Source organism: Grus americana, chromosome 3, assembly GCF_028858705.1.
Source record: "Grus americana isolate bGruAme1 chromosome 3, bGruAme1.mat, whole genome shotgun sequence".
NCBI classification, from domain to species: Eukaryota; Metazoa; Chordata; class Aves; order Gruiformes; family Gruidae; genus Grus; species Grus americana.
Window position 1 is genome coordinate 125,762,210 of NC_072854.1, and position 19,663 is coordinate 125,781,872.

Consider the following 19,663-nt stretch of genomic DNA (forward strand, 5'->3'; position numbering starts at 1 on the left):
GAACAGCCACATCTCTTATGCTGATGCAGTCATAAAATTCATTACACTGATATAACACGTTCACTGTATGAAGTATTCTTAGAATTTTTCAGATGCAGTTTCTAAAGTAGTAAAGCTTCCCAAAGTCACTTCCAGTAGGTGGTGGTGTTGCTAGAAGTTTTTCAGATACAGTCAGTGTAGTTCAGGTCTCGCTGCAGTTTTGTAGATAGCTGAGAAGATGGGTTAGGAGCTCCCACCTCCTGCAGATGATACGTATGCTGAAAGCTTCTCAGAATGGATGTTTTTGCTTGTTTATTTTTTACTTGTTTATTGATATAACAGGAAGTGCCCTTGTGTTTCACAGGTTCTTGTTTGTAAAAGCGTACTGTGTGTTTCATATAGCTTGTACAAAAAGGTTTGTTTATACTGTTATCTGTTAATTTCTGTAAGTCCATGTTTGGTGTGGACCTTCTAGTTTCTTGAAGTTGGTGAAAATGTGAGCAGTGTGAGTCCCTGGGTCCAGACACAGAGTAAGCATAACTTTTTTTTTTTTTTTTAAAGAACCTACAGAATTATAACTCTGGAAAGGTATCTAATGTAACTCATACTGGCTTTGCTGTGGTTATACCCCTAGACCCTTTTATCTGTCCAGCCTAGCCTTCCCCTGTATGCCTCTTGCCCTGCTGAAATGAGGAGAGGCTAGCTGTGTTCTAAACGGGAATAGACAGAGCTGTCTGGTTTGACCTTCCTTAGATGTTGAGCAGCAAAATTTTAATGTATGATTCCTAGGTCCGATTTGGTATATCCTGAGTGTCTACACAGCAGGTGGATTTAAATTAAGTGGATGTAAAAGTAGAATAGAAATGTGCTAACAGCCTCTGCACTACTTGTATTATAGATACTCAAACTCAAGGTCTGCTTTGGCTTTTGTATAACACTAAGCATTTTTCCGGAGATGATAATAAACTGTTAGAACTTGCCCAACCATACTTTGAGCTCTTTTATTTTGTAGCAGTAGCTACTGGTTTTAATACAGCATTGTTGTCCTTAGAAGCACATCTAAATATAAACTACAAATGGCCACATACTCAGAAGATTAAGATGTGGTATAAATCCATTGAAACACGGATTGGTCTGCTATCAGAACATGAACGTAGCAATTACAGAAGCAGCTGTGTAGCCTAAATTTATTACTGCAGATGTGCACAAGTTACTTGTTCTGCAAATGATAATTCAGTATAGGTTTATAATTGGCCATAGTCTGTTAGGAACCCTTTTGAAAAGTAGATTATAGACCATATGCAGTAAATACACTGTGTCTGTCAGAGGAACACCTGCTGTGGTGGTGGGTGACCAGATAGCGCTATGCACTGACGCGGCTTAGGAATATACACTTCTTTTTAGTACTGCCTGGTAAGGCACATAAATATAATTTGTAAAATGTGTAACTCTGGTTCATTCTGGATTAAGATTGCTGTGGATATTTTAAATACCGAACTCTTCCGCCACATTGTAGGTCTACTTTATATAGACTACTGTGTGAAACAGCAATATTGGTTAAGCAGCTTAAAACAAATCTCCAAGTCAGTGGTGATTTTTAGCAGGTAATTTTCAATTTCATAAAAACCTGCATCTGTGAAACTTTCAGTACTTTTGGATTCATAACTCTTCTAAAAGACTTTAGCGCTGTGTTGCTTTTTTATGAATGTGCAAAAGGACATTCTTTTATATCTAGTGTATTCTTAGGGTGGTTTGCTTATCTTAGGCTGTTGCTCCTAATTACTTGCTGCATTTTGAATAAAACTGAGCAAAATTGAATTCTGCAGAAATAAATTGTATATTGAAACTGGCCAATGTGAATAGGACTTGTAAAATTCTTTACAAGGAATAAACAAGTCAAGTTATTGTTGAGTTCTTATTGCTACAGGTCTTGGTTTCTCATTTCTTGGGGTTATCCCCTTTATTTAACTTTTCCCCTTTTGTTTAAGTTTCTTGTTACTATTTGCATTTTCCTCATGTTTGTACAGCTCAGTGGCTTAATTTCGCCATCTGCAGGTTATCTTACACTTGACATCAAATTACCATTAAGAGTCGCAGCTTTAAATTCAGGTTGTAGGTTCTGTTACAGCTTTTCAGTCGGTTCCCTGTGCCTACTGCGATTACCAGTTCCACTGTTTGACCTCAAGTCTGTCAGACAGGCTTGGCTCATTCTCAGGCTCAATAGACTAAAAAAGGCCTATTTGTTTATAACAAATTGCTCGGAACCCTTCTTTCCTACACATAGAAAATGACTTTTTGAACCATTTAGAGTTTGTTCTGCCATAATTCTGGTTGGTTCATCTATTCTTGCCCTTAAAATAACATTGATGTTATTCTTACAGCATTCTGTTGTAAATTCTAACTATATGTTGCATACGTTCAGAGATCTGACTGTTTAATGTTACGCCTAGGGGAAGAATAAGTATCTTGTGTGCTTTGGGCATTTTCTCTCAACGAATAACTGTAAATAATTTATTAATGCACTAAATGGAGTATCCCTTTATTTAGATTGAGCTGCTGCAGGCATACTAACTTCATCGGGCTCTTGGTTTCACCTGAATTGGTGAATAGTAGCTGGAAGATTTCTAAATTACTGCAGACTTTAGTAGCTGGACACTCTGAAACTCTTGCGGAGATACCGCTGAACAGTACTTGAACATAGAGGCATAGGGGAGCTAGTCTACATTTGACTTGGCTTAAAGTAGATCCACCTGCCAGTGACTGAGAGAAACTCCTTATCATGTACAGGTTGTATCGAAAAAGCTGTTTTTCTTTCTTCTCAGAATCCATTCTCCTGGAATGAACGTTATTCTGAACTTGTCATTGACATTGCCTCTGAGAGCGTGTTCGATCAGCAAGAATACATTTGGTTTTGTTGGTGTTTAATAAGAGGCTCTGCGTGGCATGTTACAGAACAGCTTCTTGTAGCTCTGGAAGGCAGGAACACAATGCTTATCGTCTCCCTTCTGGGAAAGTTAAGCTGGAAAGCATTCAGGCTGTAGGCATCTCCAGTGTAAGATTTGATAACAGCCTTAGCTTTCTCTACGTCCTACAACAGGGTAGCCAGGCACACAATAATAGGCACAAAGCTACCAATCATGATCTGATTCAACAAGGCTGGCAAAAATGAAAGACTTTCTTTTAGAAATTGCAGTATTGGTTAAGTCAGGGCAAATCTGTGGAAATACAAACCTCAGCATTTTTTTATTTTACTTTGATAAAAGAGAGAGATATATCTTTCGAAAAGCAGCATCCTGTGTAAACTAAGATTTAAACTTAACATTATTCCTAGTCATGCAGGAAGTCCAGAAGAAAAAGAACTATGGATAATCAGTTAAAAGAACTGACAGATACCCTGATGTGTTGATCAGTAGTAATACCTAATTTCTATTTCAAGTGTGCTATAATGGATTACCATATAGATGCAGCAAAGCACTAAGCATTAAATAGATCTATGTGTTTTCTGAAAAAGCAATATTATTTCACACTGTGGGGTTTCTTAAAATATTTCTTATTAGTGTACTGTGAAACTAGAAGCAAGATGTCAATAGCCAGTTTGGATTCACAGCGGTATTGCTAGAAGTCTGGGCCGGAGCAGAAGAAACTGTCATTTGTTTTATAGGAATAGCAATGCGCGTGTTTTAGAACACCGGGGGGTGGGAGGGTGTACAAAACATTCTTGGAAATGCTGAGTTGAAAGGACAGCAACTGGAGCTCGTTCATGACTTAAGCAATCTTGTGTCACACTGTAACACCATCTTACTCTAATGCACACAGGCAAAAATTACAAGTTAAAAGGCATTCTAGCCATAACTTTGAATTGACTTGTAACATTCAGAAGTTTTTATTTAATAATGTAGACTTTTAACCATGATAACTTATTTTTGCATTGCAGGAGCAAATGTGGACTCTGAATTTAGATTATTAATATTCATTCTAATCTGCTGCAAAGCTTTTTTTTCTTCAGTAGGCAGCTGTGATGCTAGCAATCTAATTTGCTTTTTAAAAAATGGCTTCTGTTTACTATTTGGTAGTGCTATGCAGGTGATTAATCACATCTTTGCATTTTTTCAAAGTTCATCCATATTTTTTTTTCCACTGGTGTTGAGATGCTGCAAAGGAGAACAACATGGGAAATTACTTAAGTGTCTCAATTTTTGTTATATGAAAAATATGGGATATGGAAGCTTTCCTCAGATAGGAACTTCTGTCTGCTTACTATTTATTTCAACCCTTGAATTATTTTGATTCAGTCACCTGACAAGGGTGTTTGGTTCTGTTTTTTCTAAAGAAAAAACCTGTAAGCATGTTCTTTTCTTCCCCAACCCTCCCACCTTCATGCAAGTTATAGTTTAAGTTTGCTTTTCCTGGTGGTGGTTGTACTCTGCAACAGGGCATAACCTAAAATTCTCTAACATGTGGATGTGAAAGTTGTAAAGTTCTCTTTCAAAATGGGTCTTTATTATACAGCTTTGTCACCTTACCAGCTCACGCGGCTCACACGTTGTCACAGTTCACTTTGTGGAAGCAGACTTCGTGTTGAAGTTTGGGTGAAATTGTGTAACATCCGAGATGCTGCCTTTACTGCATGCCAGCGTGCCTCCGGCCTTTCCCAAATAACAGTTAACGTGCTTTGCGTCTTGCAGAGAGGGCACAGTAAAGCCCAGCTTCCTTCAATGCGCTGTTGTGTTTTGAAACAACTAACAAGTGGTGGCTGTTTATTTTGATCCTGAATCAATTGGGATGCGTGAACTGTAAAATTACTCTAGGAACATTGCTGAAGCTCTTGGGAAATAGGTATTGTTGGCAACGAAGGAAAACTTGTACCTTATCAGATCACTTTCATAGACTTTCATTCATAATACATGAGTGTGCTGCACCTGGTGTTTAAGTATACATCAGCCATTTAGCAAAGTAGACCTATTTCCTAAATACAACTTTTGTTTTACAATAAAGAATTTTGCTGTAATGTCTGAAATACACGAAGATACACGTTTTCACCAGTAGTATTACCAGATTTTGACAAATTTCTAATAAGACATTCTGATACAGAAGTGGTGCTTGATTTTGTTTTTTTAAAGTTTAATACAATTGGTTCTCAAAAGTTAGTGCTTTGAAACAAATGAGAGAGAATTTACATCCAAAGACAAGCTGAAGGTATCTTGTTAGGGTGACCTGTAAAAGGAAATTGGTTTTGCTCTAACAATCTACTGTACTTCTTATAATGACTTAAACAACAGAAACAAAATATATGTGGTTTTGTCTGGTTTTCCATAATAAACATGAAGCTGTCTGAAGGTTCCTCCCTGCAGTGTGTTCCAATACTTGAATCCAGACAGTTTTTTGTTGCCAGTTTGTCTCAGGGCTTTGTTTAATGGAGCCTTTCTTTCCTCGCGCGTTGTGGGCACGCTATGTGTGATGGGTCTAATGTCTGCCTGGATACAGACCGAACCCTGCATGCAGTGACCTGAAGCAGTCGTGATTCCGGTGGGAAGCTCCTTTCTGCCCTGTGCCAAGTTACGTAAACATTTATGTCAGAAATAGTCTTGAGAAGTGGTGCGCTGCTAGTATTTTAATATTTAGATGGATAATGATAATTCTTTGTCTGTGGATCCCGCAATCTGATTGGCAGAAACGTGGTCCTTAACTAACAGGTAAAGCCCAAGCGTGAATCATGGCCTCATTTTTAGCCAGTCAGATCCTTCATCCCAAGCGCGTTCCTCCCGCCCATGGACAGGGAGCTAGACCTCTGGCCACTGGCCTCCCACTCCTTCGGTCCCTGCTGCCACGGGGTCCTGGGGAGGGAGCTGTGGGAGTAACGCTGAAACAAAACGCAACGAGAACATCGAAGGGATGTGCCCCATTTATATTTTTATTTCAGGTAACCATTTAGAAATGCCAAATACTATTTGGGGAGCATGTGCTACGGTAAAGATGTGAAGGAAGACCAGTTTGTCTGTGTGACCTGAGGTCTAGTTCCCTAAGTTTGTGAACTTGCCATGACTTCCATCTTCTGCCATGGAGAAAGGAATGTTCCATTTTCAGAAAGACTCTATTTTGAGTGTTGTATATAATTTCTGAAGCACTTTGTTGTCAAAATTTAAAAAAAAAAAAGTCTGTCTTATTCCATCTCTCGAGCATACTGTTTTTAACAGCAATAATGATTCATGTGTTGGCCGTCTCTGAAGGATTGCCTAAAATGCCAGTTCTTGCTTTCTTGGCTGTGACGCTTTATTTCCTCTTGTGAGCTTTTATGTGCAAAAGACCAACAAATGGGTCACCGTTGCTTAAATGATGTGTCATTCATTTTGCATCCTGCATGTAGTATTTCTGAAAACTTAATGATGCTTTGTTGTGCAGAACTTTGTCCCAGTGATTTTGTGTGATAATTACAAGGAACTCTGTTAGTAATTTATAACATTGCTTAATTTTATATCCAAAAGTAGATGTTGAAAACTAGTTTCCCATTTAAATATATCTTCTTAATTTCATGTTTGAAAGGCTTGGAAAGTTCTAAGACCCAGACATGTTTTTCTGTGAAATCTATGTGAAACCGTGTCTGTTCTCTCACTCTTTTTAGAGGCTGAGCAGCAATAAGTTAGTTGTCCTGTACTACTAATACACCTACTTGCTGAGCCCTAGTTTGTACTGCTAACAGTTTAAAAAAGGAGGAAAAAGGAAAGAAAAAAAAAAAAAAGGTGTCTTGGAGCCTGTTGACTTAGTCTTTTTAAAAGCCATATTTATGCAAGTAAGACCCCCAATTGATTTATCCAGATTATTTAATGGCATTACCTTCTAGTAAACTGACAAAGAACAACGTTTGATAGCCCCAACTGTTCTTTGCAACTCAGATGATAAGATTCCATTCAGGAAAGCGCTTAAGCATACGCTTAAATCGCTTTGCTTTGTTGGTGCCCTGTAGCGTAACAAAACTGAGGGGGAATGGGTTTGACCACAGCCTCTTTCTTTGTTTGATCTGCCTCTGTTAGGATCAGTCCAAAACCACAGAGGCAGGCCACTACATATTATTCCACATAAGTGCTTTATTAAGTGCATGTGCTGTGAATTAAATTAGTGTAGCTTTGTGTAATTTGGCTCGGTTTCACTCACCAGCTGAAAAGACAGGTAAATCACCTCACAGTAAAAATAACTGCACCGACCGCTGTTCATCTCTGCCTTAGCTGGGAGATCAGACCCCATTAGTTGATGAAAAGACAGACCTAAGCCACAGAAGCTCAAAATCTGGACAGTATCAATCTAGCAGTAGTCATTACCAGATGCTTCAGAAAAATGTAACCCAAAGTGAGCTGCTTGCAGATCTGTCACTTCTTCATTAGAAATCAGTTTATTTTCTGGAATACTAGGGTTTACAAGGCAGTGGGAAAGGGAAAGCGGTTCACGACAGCGTCGTGGTATTTATTCAGGACCATTCCAAGTATCTTTCTCTGTAACAAGAGAGTAACGTAATGGGCAGGAGTCCTTACTATGATAGGTATTTGCTTTCTATTGTGTTCTCTATGTCTATATTACCATTGCATTTGTGTCTTGTGTGTCAGTTGCTCTGTATCCTCTGAATGAGCCAGTTTATTATGGAAAATTTGACTATTTAGTTTTGTTTCCTGCAGAAAATATTGCAGCTACTACCCGAGAGGATTTTTTATCGATGGCATTTTCGCAGTATAGGTAAGAAGGAATGGTTTAAAAATGTTCTGGTACAAAGAAAATCAATGTTTTCTGTAGTCGCTTCCCTGGTTCTGCAAGTCCTGTTAGCCACAGAATCCCTTAGTATTGCCTATACACAAATAGTACTTGCATATGAGGCTTGCAGCTGAAAATTCTCAAAGCATATGGAAAATCTCTTTGCCTGCTGTAACAGTTCTGGGTCTCCCTTGTTTTGTGTGGGTTTGGTTGCCTGCTTCATTTTTATTTTTCACAAATGCTCTTTAATTTTTTTATATTCTTGGATTTACCTGTGTCCTCTTCCCTTCTCTTTCATGTGCTAGAAGCTATCAAGATGATGGGGGTAATAAACCAGCACACCTTTTTCTCACTAGGTCTCCCTTTGTATTCACAGACTAACATCAAAAATTAGGATTGAGGAGAGTTGTGGAATCTGTACGTGACACTTGCAAATCTGCTTTATGATAATCTTTTGCAAGTGATCATATATGAGATGCCCGTACAAATTCATAGCACTAAATATTGCTCTTTGCCTGATGACATTGAACTCGACCCTTGCCACCTCCCGGAAATGTATTGTGCAGAACTGACGTTGTGAGAAGGTGCTGTTTGGTAGTTGAGCCCAGGCTGTGCTGAACTAAGCGCAAACCATGGGACTGCTGCACTGAACAGGAGCTTAATTTCTTCTCCGATATCCCTGTATTCCCTGGGCAGTTTAGTTCATTAGTATTGGTGACACACTCAGTTGTCACGCTATTTGTGGGGATTAAATGAGGAATTCCTCGTTTAGAGCTGAGTTAGTGAAGGAAAGAGATTAAGGATAAAACTGTAAACTTTTAGTAGCTCTTTTTGACCAATTTTTCTTTTACTGGCCTTTATAAGTGGAATTATGAATACATGGTATTTCTGCAAGTGTAGCCCCAGCTGTCTTTCAGTGATTCTAGTCTAATGGAGGATTAGCCAAGCATCACGTTAGAACACGGCAGACTCAGGATACCTCTGGATGGCACTCCCCTGGTCAAACCGAGAGACTAGCCGTTCTTTGCCCATGCTCCTATGGTATTTACTGTACGTATTCTGGCTTCTGGAACAAGGGAAGGAATAGGAGGAGTCTGGCAGAGAGAAGTCGTGGAGTTAGTAAAGCTCTGCTTTTTTCTTTTTTTTTTTTTTTTTTTTTTTTTGGTCTCCTGTCCATTCTGCATGCTTTGTGGGGCAGGTGTTCTGCAGAAAAAGGCTTCAGAAGCACGGGACGGAAGATTGTATGGCAACACAGGGATAAAAAAACAAAATAAAGTTGCCAACTTAGTTAAGGCATGCACTTGGAGTGCTTCGCTTAAAACATTCAATGTTCTTCTGCTACAGTTGTTTTCTCTTAAGCATAAAGATAATAGATATTGAAGAGACTTGGTTTAGTCACTCATGAACTTTGGAAATCTAAATAAGAAAAGCAGGATTAATTTTCTGAACAACTATCATGTTTTCTGGAAATTTTCATGTAATTTGTATAGGACTTTCAACTAGATTTTAAAATTAGATTTGAGCATTAATGCTATGGAGAAAAAAAAAGTTTTATTGTCTTTAGTTCGCAGATAGTTAACTTTTTAATGATTTAACTATTCCCTGTGGCCTACAGTGCTTATATAGTGACCTTATGATCATGTACAGGAGCCAGAGAGCAAAATTTATTCCTCTCCCCATTTGACCAGATTGAATAAAGCTAGAGTCAAATGGCGCAGATATATTGGAAGGTGAAATACATTTGTTTTGATAGTCAAAACACCTTGAAATCCAATGAGGTAGTTGACCTTGATAATTTCCTCTGAATTAAACATCTTTGATTGATCACTACTTTGAAAATTCGGCTTCTGAACGTTCCCAAAGTGGTTCACAGCGTTTTGTTTTGCTGTTTGTTAAAGTAAGTTTTATGCTGCTTTGGGGGAAGTTGTATTTCCTTTAAGTAGTACTTTTTTGTTGGCATTTAGTTCCAGCACTATTTCATCAGCTGCCATGTTTTTCATCAGAACAATGAATTTGCTGTTGCAGAAGAAATAATGAGTGGAAATTAAAGGTCAAGGAAAGGGCTGCTGTCACATTTCCAGTTAGTGCTGACAAAAATAAAAGGAGACATCTGCTTGACCGCTTTACTACCATTTCATCTGAATTAGTCCAGAACAAATTGGTTTTAGTCAGTTGTTTTATAGCTAATATATTCTTTATCTTTATGCTTTTCTTGAATAGTCATATTTGGATAATTTTTTAGCTGTGTCCAATAATGAGCTACAGAATTTGGCGGTGCAGTTATTTACAGCTGTACCTTGTGATTTGCTTCTTGCTTAATGTTCACGTGCATTAATATGTATTTGCTATGTATGTTAATAATTTCCATTTAATACTGTGAAATGGTGAGATCTTGAGGGAAGGATCACATCTAAGGCATGTACGTAATTCGCAAATCCAGGAGAAATAACAGCTGAGTGCTACATCATGTTATTTTTCTCAGAATTTGATTTAAAACATTTTTTCCCTGAAGCATTTGAGGTATAATCTCTCTCTGATTTTTAGGTCAGACGTTTGAAGCTAAGGGCAGTTAGCCTGATATTTCTAAAACCAGAATCAAAATATTTCGCAATTTTAATAGTTGTGTTTTGTAGACATGAATGTAGTATAGATTGCTAGCACCTTTTTCTTATCGTTATTGCCAATATTAGTGTATTTGAATGCATGAAACCTACAAGTTGGACTTCCTGATTTCTCCGAATATACTAAGTCAAAATTTCCCCTAGATCTCTTATTTTTAAGGAAAGTAATTTGAGAGATTGTCATCTGACTGAAACCAAAGTACCTCACTGTAAAGATACGTTATATTTAATCTCATAACACTGATGAGGATGATAATTGTGACTAGATTCACTTTAAGTTTTTTCACCCCAGAGTTTTCCTTTTCTTAAAAACCAGTAGCCACCTAGTAAATAGCATTAAACTAGCCTTTTCTGTAGTACTTTTTAAAAAACATTCTGGTGGAAAGTGACATCTTAGCATCTGATATGTGCCTGTTGAATTTTTCTAATCCAGGGTCGATTCTGAAGAAACTTTTGCACACTGGAAATTCTCTCAAGGTATTTCTGTTTGATGTATTCCTATTTCTTTTCACTTTAATTCTTACAGATGCATAGTACTTTACAATTTTCCAGTATCAGTGTTTTACAGATTGTTGGGCTTTGTAATTTTACTTATTGGTTTCTTGTTTGCCCAAGAGTTTTAAATCCATTTTTCTAAATATATTGCAAAAATTAAAATTATATCTTGTTAATAAAAAAAAAGTAAATAAACTTAGTAAGCTTACTGAATACGCTACCTTGGGTGTTTTTGTTGCATCTCGGTTTTCACGAGGATCTTCTGATTGGTGATGTTGAGGACAATAGCTTGCTTGGACCTCTGTGGGGCCAAGATTTCGGACTCAGTAGGGCACGAAGTATTGGCAGCTCCTCTGTTGTGCGTTACCCTTGTTGTTCTTCCAGAGCCCCTTTTAAGATTGAGTCTTGAGACTAGCCAAGATGCCTTTCTCCCCTGGAACTGGGGCAGTGGAACTAGAGCTTTTGGGTCTCTGAAGTTGGAGTGGTAATGCTGTCTCCTTGGCGTGCTGCTGCCTTGGGGCCAGCTTGCTCCCACCCTTCTCTGCTCGTGATTAAATTAAGACTGTGATTACCCTTGGTGTGATGGAAGGGCTCACTAGCACATAGCTGGGATGGAAGTACTTGCCCTGCATTTTCTTAACTATTTAACTGTGTTACTGTACTTACAAATTTGGTTTAATATCTTTTTCTACATAATCATCCCCTTGTAGATAAGATGTGAAGGAATCCGCCTGTTTCTTCTCTGGCTTCAAGCGCTTCAGACTAACTCTGCGGAAGAGCAGATATTAATATTTGCATGCCTTGTGCCTGGCTTTCCGCCCATTATGTCCTCACGAGGTCCCTGTACACTAGATAACCTCATTAGTCCTTCTAATTCGCCAGACGGTGAGTAAAGGAACACAATTTCTCCTTCCACCCAGGTCATTGTGGAGCTGTAGAGTTTCTCACGGGGAAGATGTCACGTGTATGATACTGTCTGTAATTCAGAGATGTACTGAATTTGCCAATTTATTGTATTTGTTGCAGCTGTATAGCCTTCTGATCTTGTCATTCTGAGTTCAGAAGGGTTGGGGTTTGTTGTCTTGGGTTTTTTCATAGAGATGCAGCTGTATGAACACTTTACTGCAGAACAAGTAGGCGTGCAGATTCACCGCTTGCTGGCTAGTCTGCGGTGATTGCTTGTGTTAGCCCTTCCAGACGGCAGGCAGGCAGAGGTTGGTGCCGTCCTCCGTTCTGTGTGGTAGGACTTGGGGAAGCCCGAGCAGTTACTGCACTTTGACTTCGTACAGCGTAGTAGCACATTCATGATTATTTTCAAATTAACCTTTTTATAGAAAATAGCTTTTAGTTAACTGTGTTCATATTTTCTATATTTAAAACGTTTTCTTTTTATTTTAGCTAAGATTTTTCCAGAAGAAATAACCCCACTTCTGCCAGCTGTCTCTGGAGAGAAAATTGCTGAAGACCAAACCTGCTATTTTCTTCAGCTACTGTTAAAATATATGGTAATTCAGGTGCGGAGGATATGTGTTTTTAACTATTCATATTTGGAGGAATGTACTTGTGGTAGAAAATTAAGTCCACAGTGTATCTGTACAGAACTGGTTTTACCCCTCCCCAGGAAGAAGCTGTCTTCTGCACTTTCTCATTCTTGTTTTTAAAAGGAAAATCATCCCAAAGGTATTTCCTTGTGCCGTTTTTGGTGAAAATAAGAAGTTTTTCATACTTGTGATAAGAATTAATGAATGTTACCGAACTTTGCAGGATAACTATTTTATGTGCTTGTGGTCGCATTTAGAAAATTGATGTGGGATAAAGATGCAATTTGTTCTCTGGACACATACATAGCTGAGAAGACATGTAAAGGACCACTGGAGAAAGAGATGAAAAGGAGAGATGGCTTCTGAGATTTTTTTTTTTAAAAGGATGCAAGTAACATGTACATCAAAAATTTTAATTAGATTAGATTAATCTGCACAGGAAAGAAATTAAGATAATGTATATATTAAAAAAGTACAACTTAAGCAACTTTTATACCAAAATGCAAGGCCAAAATGACATTTGGAAGGGGTTTTGTCATCTTGAATAAATGCTTTATTTTGAAAAGTGGCCATATGAAATTAGCAACTTCCTCTTTGTTTTACATATCAGAGTCTCACAACACTTCAGTTTTTTCACTGTTCTTTTTATACTCTTATTATGTGTTTGGGATCTAAAGAAAACCTGACTAAACTATAAAACCAGTTGCGTTGTGGTTCGTTAGCATTCATTTATTTGTGGTGTTTGGTAGAGGGGAGCACAGTTGGGCAGTAACCTTCTGCTACAGGCAAGAGCTGAGATTATTTTAATCTGATGCAAGTGCAGAACAATCACTAAGAGCCAGAATGTAGAGCAAATCTACTTCAAGAAAATTTCTCTGCAACTGGGTAGAATTTAATATGAGTCAGTTTATTTACATAACAAATAAAATCATACAAAAACTCCGTCATCTTGTTTCCAAGTTCTATGTGTGTATTTTGCAAAAGTAGGACTCTGCAAGTTCCACAATTTTTAGAGATTTGGAAAAAGATCTAGTACAGATTAAAGTAAGAAAATCTTTCTTTAAAAGAAAATAAAGAATCTCACATGACTGATGGAAACAAGTCAGTGTTTCTTTAACTTAAGTCATCATCTTGGGTATAGATTCAGTGAACTTGTTACCTGCTATATACAGATGGACAGGCTTTTCCAAGAGCTTTTACTGCAAAAAAAAAAATTAAAATCCTGTAGTCTTTTGATGTTGCTTTAAAAAAAAAAAAGAACAAAGAAAAGAAAAAAAGGTGGGCCTGAATTTAAAGTATATGTCAAAAGAGAAACACTTTTAGTGCTCACTTGAGTTTCCCATAAAAGGAGGTGATGTAAGAGACTAAAACCCAGGTAGGTTTAAGTCATCAGTGGAAAGACATCTGCTTTTACCTTTCTTATTTGAAATTGTTTGGATTTTCTTATACAAATAAAGAAACCACACCCATATCGGTTATGTGCAACTTATTCCAAATGGAAGGTGATTTAATATGAAAAAAGCAACTCTGCCAAAATTTGGTGCAGTCTTCCAAGGAAGAGCATCTTGAAAGTACGTGTGTGACTGTGGTGTAGATCTATGCAAGAACAGAAGGGTTCCTTTAAAAACAGACTTAGATGTCAGCCTCTTCCTGTCAGTGGAAATTACTTGTGTCTTGAGTCACATTTTGCAAAGGAGCATTGCATGTGTGTGCACATCCCTGTTAAACATGGGCATTGAGTGTGTTTCTGATGAAAAACATCTTTGTGATAAAAGCGTTGCCCAGAGTAACTTTGTCTGAATTTACAGGTAAGAAGCAAATTTGTTAGAAACAGATATTAATGTGGCATTTTCTGTGCATCCCTGCATTAGAATAGCACAAATACGCTGGCTTCTAATGAGCTTGCTTTCTTTGATAAGCTGAAGCCCTCATGGTAATATCTTACATTCTTGTTGCAGTTAGTAAAGTTTTTTGGGACTGTGCTATTTTTTTTATATCTTTTGTTAAAGTATAATTGTTTATCTTTTGTATTCACTGTGGAGTGACACTCAGTATAACACATTAACTTAAAGCTTCTTGTTTGTTTCTCTTTAACTCTGTGACAAAGGCTGCAAGCTTAGAGTGGAAGAATAAGGAGAACCAAGACACTGGGTTTAAGTTTCTCTTTACCTTGTTTAGAAAATACTATCTTCCTCACTTGTTTCCATCTTTTACAAAGCTAACCAACCTCTACAAACCTGTTCTTGGTAAGTAGTGAATTTTGTCTTTTAAGTAGAAAAAGAAATAATGGTGACTATTCTCAGCAGCATCTCTGTTACCTGCTGGCGTATCACTACAGTCTTGTCACATGAGGATTTTTCCTCCTTTGTCTCACATTTCGATTTTTTCCTAGCACAACTTTAGATTTTCTGAGATAGTCCAGGAAGCTGCTGCTGCTGCTCACTGTGTAAGGGCTGGCCTGATTCTGCTGTCCTAAGGACGTTTCCACTGGCATAGCATTTATACGGAGGGAGCGAGGACTCTGTAACTGTGATATGTAATGAAGACAGAACGTGCTCTCTGATGGGTTTCTTTAAAGAATCAGCAAGCTGCCCAAGTGTGAAGGAGTAGCTAACGTAGTTACTCTTACTTTACTACTTGTTTCCTTGAAGAGAAAATGAGTATGAAGGGCCAAATGAAAGGAAATGGAGATGTACATCTACAGTTGTAGGATTAAAAGTATGTCATTTCAGAAACGCTCACATTTTTCCTAATTTTCTATTGAATTATATGTTAGAGGCAATAGGAGCGGTGGTGTTAGTACTCACCTGATGTACTGCAGCCGCCTCTTCATCATCCTTCCCCTGCCTCCTCTGGCTTTTAGCTCCTGTTTGTTGCAGTTTAATATTTAGTGTCTAAAATGACCTCAGTGCCACTTCAGCCCTGTTGCTCACAGCTAGAGCCCAAGCTTTCCATGTTTTTCAGCTGCGTATAAGTGATTTTTCTGTAAATGTAAGCATGTGAATGAATTATGACCCTACCTATCTCCTTTGGCAATCTTCCACTTCTTCCCATGTGTTTTCTTTCTTTTATTTCAGCTTGTGCAGTGCTCTTTGCACCTGAGTTAACTTCTTTCTGCTGCACTAAGTATCCTTTTTCTTCTTAATCTTTGCCCTATTGAGTGTTCCAGAGCCATCTTCTCTTTCTCACTGTGTTGTATTAATAAAACTCTGTGAAACTTCTAAAATTAACTTACATTGTAGTAGGAGTAGTATTTTGATTTTGCCCTTCTTTTTGCAGCCATTCTCTTTTGGTTTCCTTTGTTTTGCGTGATACAAATTATAACCTTCAGGAAAGATCGGTGCTTTTATGTTCTTCCTTTTCTTTAGGGGAAACAAAATTATGATAAACTATAAGCATTAATATAATAAAAATAGTCATTGCATCTTGTTATTGCATATGGAGAAAATGTTGGTCGTGACATGTTCAATACACTTAACCAGAGTCTGGAAGCAATTACAGTTTTTTAAGATTAGATTTTCTGTATATCTTCTCTTTTTATCTCACCAGATATTCCTGATATAAGACCAAGACCAGTATACATTACTGCAACACGAAACAATGAAAATGTCTATAGCACAAAAATCCCATATATGGCAGCTCGAGTTGTTTTTATTAAGTGGCTTGTTACCTTCTTTCTTGAAAAGAAATACTTAACTGCTGTTCAGAATACAAAAAATGGAGGAGAAATGCTCCCTAAAATTATTCAGGTGTGCTTTAAAGTTTACCTCTCTTTTCTTACGTACATGCTAACCTTGCAAATGATCACAGTGCACTGACAACTGAAGCAAGAAAGAAATGCTACCCCTAAGTGAATAAATGATGTACTTATTTGATTTTTTTTTTTCTTTGAATGAGGCAATCTCCAAGGGAAACCCTTTAGTAATTTCTTAGAATGTTTTTATTTTCATAACTGTTTGCCTTAGCAGCTTCATCAGTATTATGTTTAGACTTTTGGAATCTGTAAACTGTCAAACTTATTTGTGCCATGGACCATTTCCCAGCAACATCAAAGGCTGCTTCGTTTTCCTCTTGATTATAGCAGCTGTTTACAATGAGATATTAGAAGAATATTTCACTTTCAAATGGCTGGTTGAGAGTTCCCTAAGATTAGGGACTTAGTGAATTTTATAGAAATACATGCTTTATCTTTTAAGAGACTCTCCAGCTTCCTGTTAAAAATTTAGGATCAATGTGAACTTACATTCTTCCCTGGAATCGTGGGTCAATGTCAAATCCGGATTCAACAGAAAAGCATACAGTACCTGTTATGGTAGAACTGTAGATTTTCATGTCAGTTGTTTTTGGAGTTCTTCACTTGTAGGAGTTTGAAGCCCTAAAGCAGCCAAGTGTAGCTTACCTACCAAAAGTGCTTTTTTAATTGATCTTTTCTTGCTCATTGGAAATTCCGTCTTTTGTATAAACTGCTGTGCCATTCCAACAGACGTAGCCTGGAATTTTTTTTTTTCCCCCACTGAATTTTATAGATGACTGAAACCAAATAAATGTTTAGGTTGCATAATGGTATTGCTGCCCTCAAAATGGGAACTGGTCCAAAGTTATCGCCGAGCTGAAGCTGTGTGCCAGCTTTTGGCATGTGTTGGCTTCTCAGTGGTGTTGAAGTTTAGTGGCTGCAGCCTGTGCCTCGCTAGCGTGGCTGAATATCACCCAAAAAGTTCATTGTGAAAAGCAGTAGAGATGTTATTGCTGCTCTGCCCCTGCTCACTTGGTCGAACAGAGGGCAGCCTTAGTAATGTGAACATAAAGCAGAACTGTGTTTGGGCTATGCTTTGAGTTAGCACAAGTTGGAGTTCTTCTGGTAGCTCAAAAGCAGTGTTTTAGTCCTCTGTCTTCTCCTGGCCAGATCATTTAACGAGACACGGTTCAAGATGTTGCAAAATACATGCAGTGCCAGAACAAAACCTGGCAAAGAGTTGTCAGAATAGTAGCGTGCAAGAGTATGAGCTATGTGTAGTGGTGTGGTCCATCTTTTCCCAAAACAAAGGGACCTGGGGATTCCTCTCCACTGTGTGTGTGCCTTCCTCCTCTCCTGCCACTGCACCCGTCCCTCTTTTTTGTCTCACGGAGCGGACCAGTCAGTTCTGGGGCCTCCTGTGAAGTGTACATCATGTAGAGTGTAAGACCAAATTCCTTCTTGGATCAAGTAGTAGACTGAAAATTACACTTCCCTGACTGCTGGGATCCCAGTGTGTTGTGTGAAAAAGAGGACTAGTATCTTGGTTATGCTAGGTATTCCAGATTTTTGGTGTATGCTGTTTCAGTTATTTAATTAGGCGTGTATTTTCTTCTGTGTAGACTGTCGGTGTTGTAAACCAAGATAAAAACGCAGAGCTGGAAACCAGTATGTCTTACGCAAGCGAGCAGGAGAGAAGTCATTCTAACAGCAGCACCTTGTCTGACAGAAGGCTCAGCAATTCCAGCCTCTGCAGCATCGAGGAGCAGCATCGGACCGTCTATGAGATGGTGCAGAGAATCCTCTTATCCACTCGAGGATATGTTAACTTTGTTAACGAGGTGTTTCGACAAGTAAGTGTGTATGTTTATTTGCTATTGTATATTTTTTTTTAAAGGAAATCTCATGAGAGAGAACACCGTGAAGGCTGATGGTCAGGTAATGATGCTAATCACACTAGCACCCTTTTAGTTTGGAGTCCTTCCTAGGTCTAGTTTTAATGATAAAATTATGACATCTTTATGGGAACTGAAGCTTGTTGCTGATGCCCGATGGCAACATGTCTTATTTGAATGGGCCACTTTATTTGTTCTTGGTATTAAGATGTAATTTAAAGGTGTGTAAAGAGCTATTAGCTTGCAAATTTATTATTTGAATTAGTAAGATTCTTGTTCCTGTGATCAGTAGCAGTATTTTAATGTCTATTTGAACATTGATTGCATGTATTAGTATTTCTTACTAATTTGACATCTTTTCAAATTGCTTCAGATAAAAATACATATGGACCTACTGGAGAGTCCCAATTTTTTATTGTCCGGTACCAAGGTAGAAATTGGTTGAAGCAGCAGTTCCAGGTCACATAAACGTGCAGGAGATACTCTCCAGCAGCTGAGCGAGCACACATGCTTTAGTGTGGAGTATCTTGTGTGGCACGGTTTAGGAACTCCTTGTAGCAGTGCTTTTCTGCAGATGGATGACACTTGGACGGGAAGGAAGTACTTTTGTGGATGTTAAGAACCGCTGTGGCACGCTGCCCTCTCCTGGTGTTTGTTCGGAGCAGGGAAGATTAGCCCAGCTCCCAGGGAACAAAGGCTAACGTGATGCAGTACTTCTATCTGTATTCAGCGTGATCAGTGTTCAGTAATTGAAACAGATAATGGTATTTGGATCCTTTTTGTGTTTATCTCTCCCTTACAGGACTCTCACCAGTGACTGTGAATTCCTCTGCTCTTTTTTTTTCCTCCTTTTTTCTTTCTACCCCATTTCTTAGCTTTTCTGTAAGCCTTCTGTGTAGTGCCCATTCATCCCACTGATGAGCTGTTGCTTCTCTAATATTCTAGCGGTTGCTTTCTGGCTTTTTCAGTTTCTGCCTCTTTAAGCTGACAGTGTCTGTGAAGACATTTTCAGAAATTTCACATACTTGCTGTATGGCATATTTAAACTTGCTTTTGCTAACCTTTCAGTTTCCGTTGAAATCAGCTGTTGGATGTTGCACTTCATGCTGACTAGGGACAAGGAAGTGCACTAGTGAGGCAAAGATTGCCCTGACCAGAGCAAGATACCTTTGTGGCGGTTTTGCAGCTAAGCTGGGTATAGGAAATGCTATAGTTTGTGACCCTGTTAATCATGGAGAGCGGGTAATCTCTTCATAGTTGAAAGGACCTGTTTTTTAGTATGAAAAATGTATTTTCATCTCTTTCAGTGGTTTTATATGATGCATATTGATATCAAAATTTTTTTTGCTGGCAAAATATGCTTGTTTTGTACCAAAACATGTTTTCAGACACTGATTTCTGTGCCTGTTCGCTGTAGTGCAAAGGTCTTCTGTCACTATATTTTTTTTTCAGTCCCTGAAGGCCTCCAGAAATGTGGGGAAGCAGCCAATCTAGCTTTTTTAACCTTTCGGAGAGGGCATCTTTACAGAGTGCTTCCCAAATACAGATATTGAGTAGCATGTTGGAAATAAATTCATTGTATTGATTTCCAAAACTGTAGTGAGAAATGATCAATGGCAGCCACTGTTATCCTCATCATAACTTACTGTCTTGTCTCTACCT

General features: G+C 38.3%; 1 protein-coding gene across 12 annotated transcripts in view; it reads left to right on the forward strand.

Moving 5' to 3' along the window:
- RALGAPA2 (Ral GTPase activating protein catalytic subunit alpha 2) overlaps positions 1–19,663 on the forward strand; it is a 127,231-nt gene that overhangs the window by 11,934 nt on the left and 95,634 nt on the right. For 9 of the 12 annotated variants that reach the window (XR_008576521.1, XM_054821601.1, XM_054821607.1 and 6 more), the window contains exons 4-10: positions 7,644–7,701; positions 10,771–10,814; positions 11,543–11,717; positions 12,231–12,346; positions 14,481–14,619; positions 15,923–16,122; positions 17,729–17,959. Coding sequence is in view for 11 of the 12 variants with exons in the window: in XM_054821601.1 (XP_054677576.1) it covers positions 7,644–7,701; positions 10,771–10,814; positions 11,543–11,717; positions 12,231–12,346; positions 14,481–14,619; positions 15,923–16,122; positions 17,729–17,959 (963 nt within the window). In the remaining variant the exon portion in view is untranslated. Of the gene's footprint in view, positions 1–7,628; positions 7,702–10,770; positions 10,815–11,542; positions 11,718–12,230; positions 12,347–14,480; positions 14,620–14,771; positions 15,092–15,922; positions 16,123–17,728; positions 17,960–19,663 lie in introns of those variants that run through there. The other 3 variants (XM_054821600.1, XM_054821609.1, XM_054821611.1) reach the window with 3 other exon arrangements.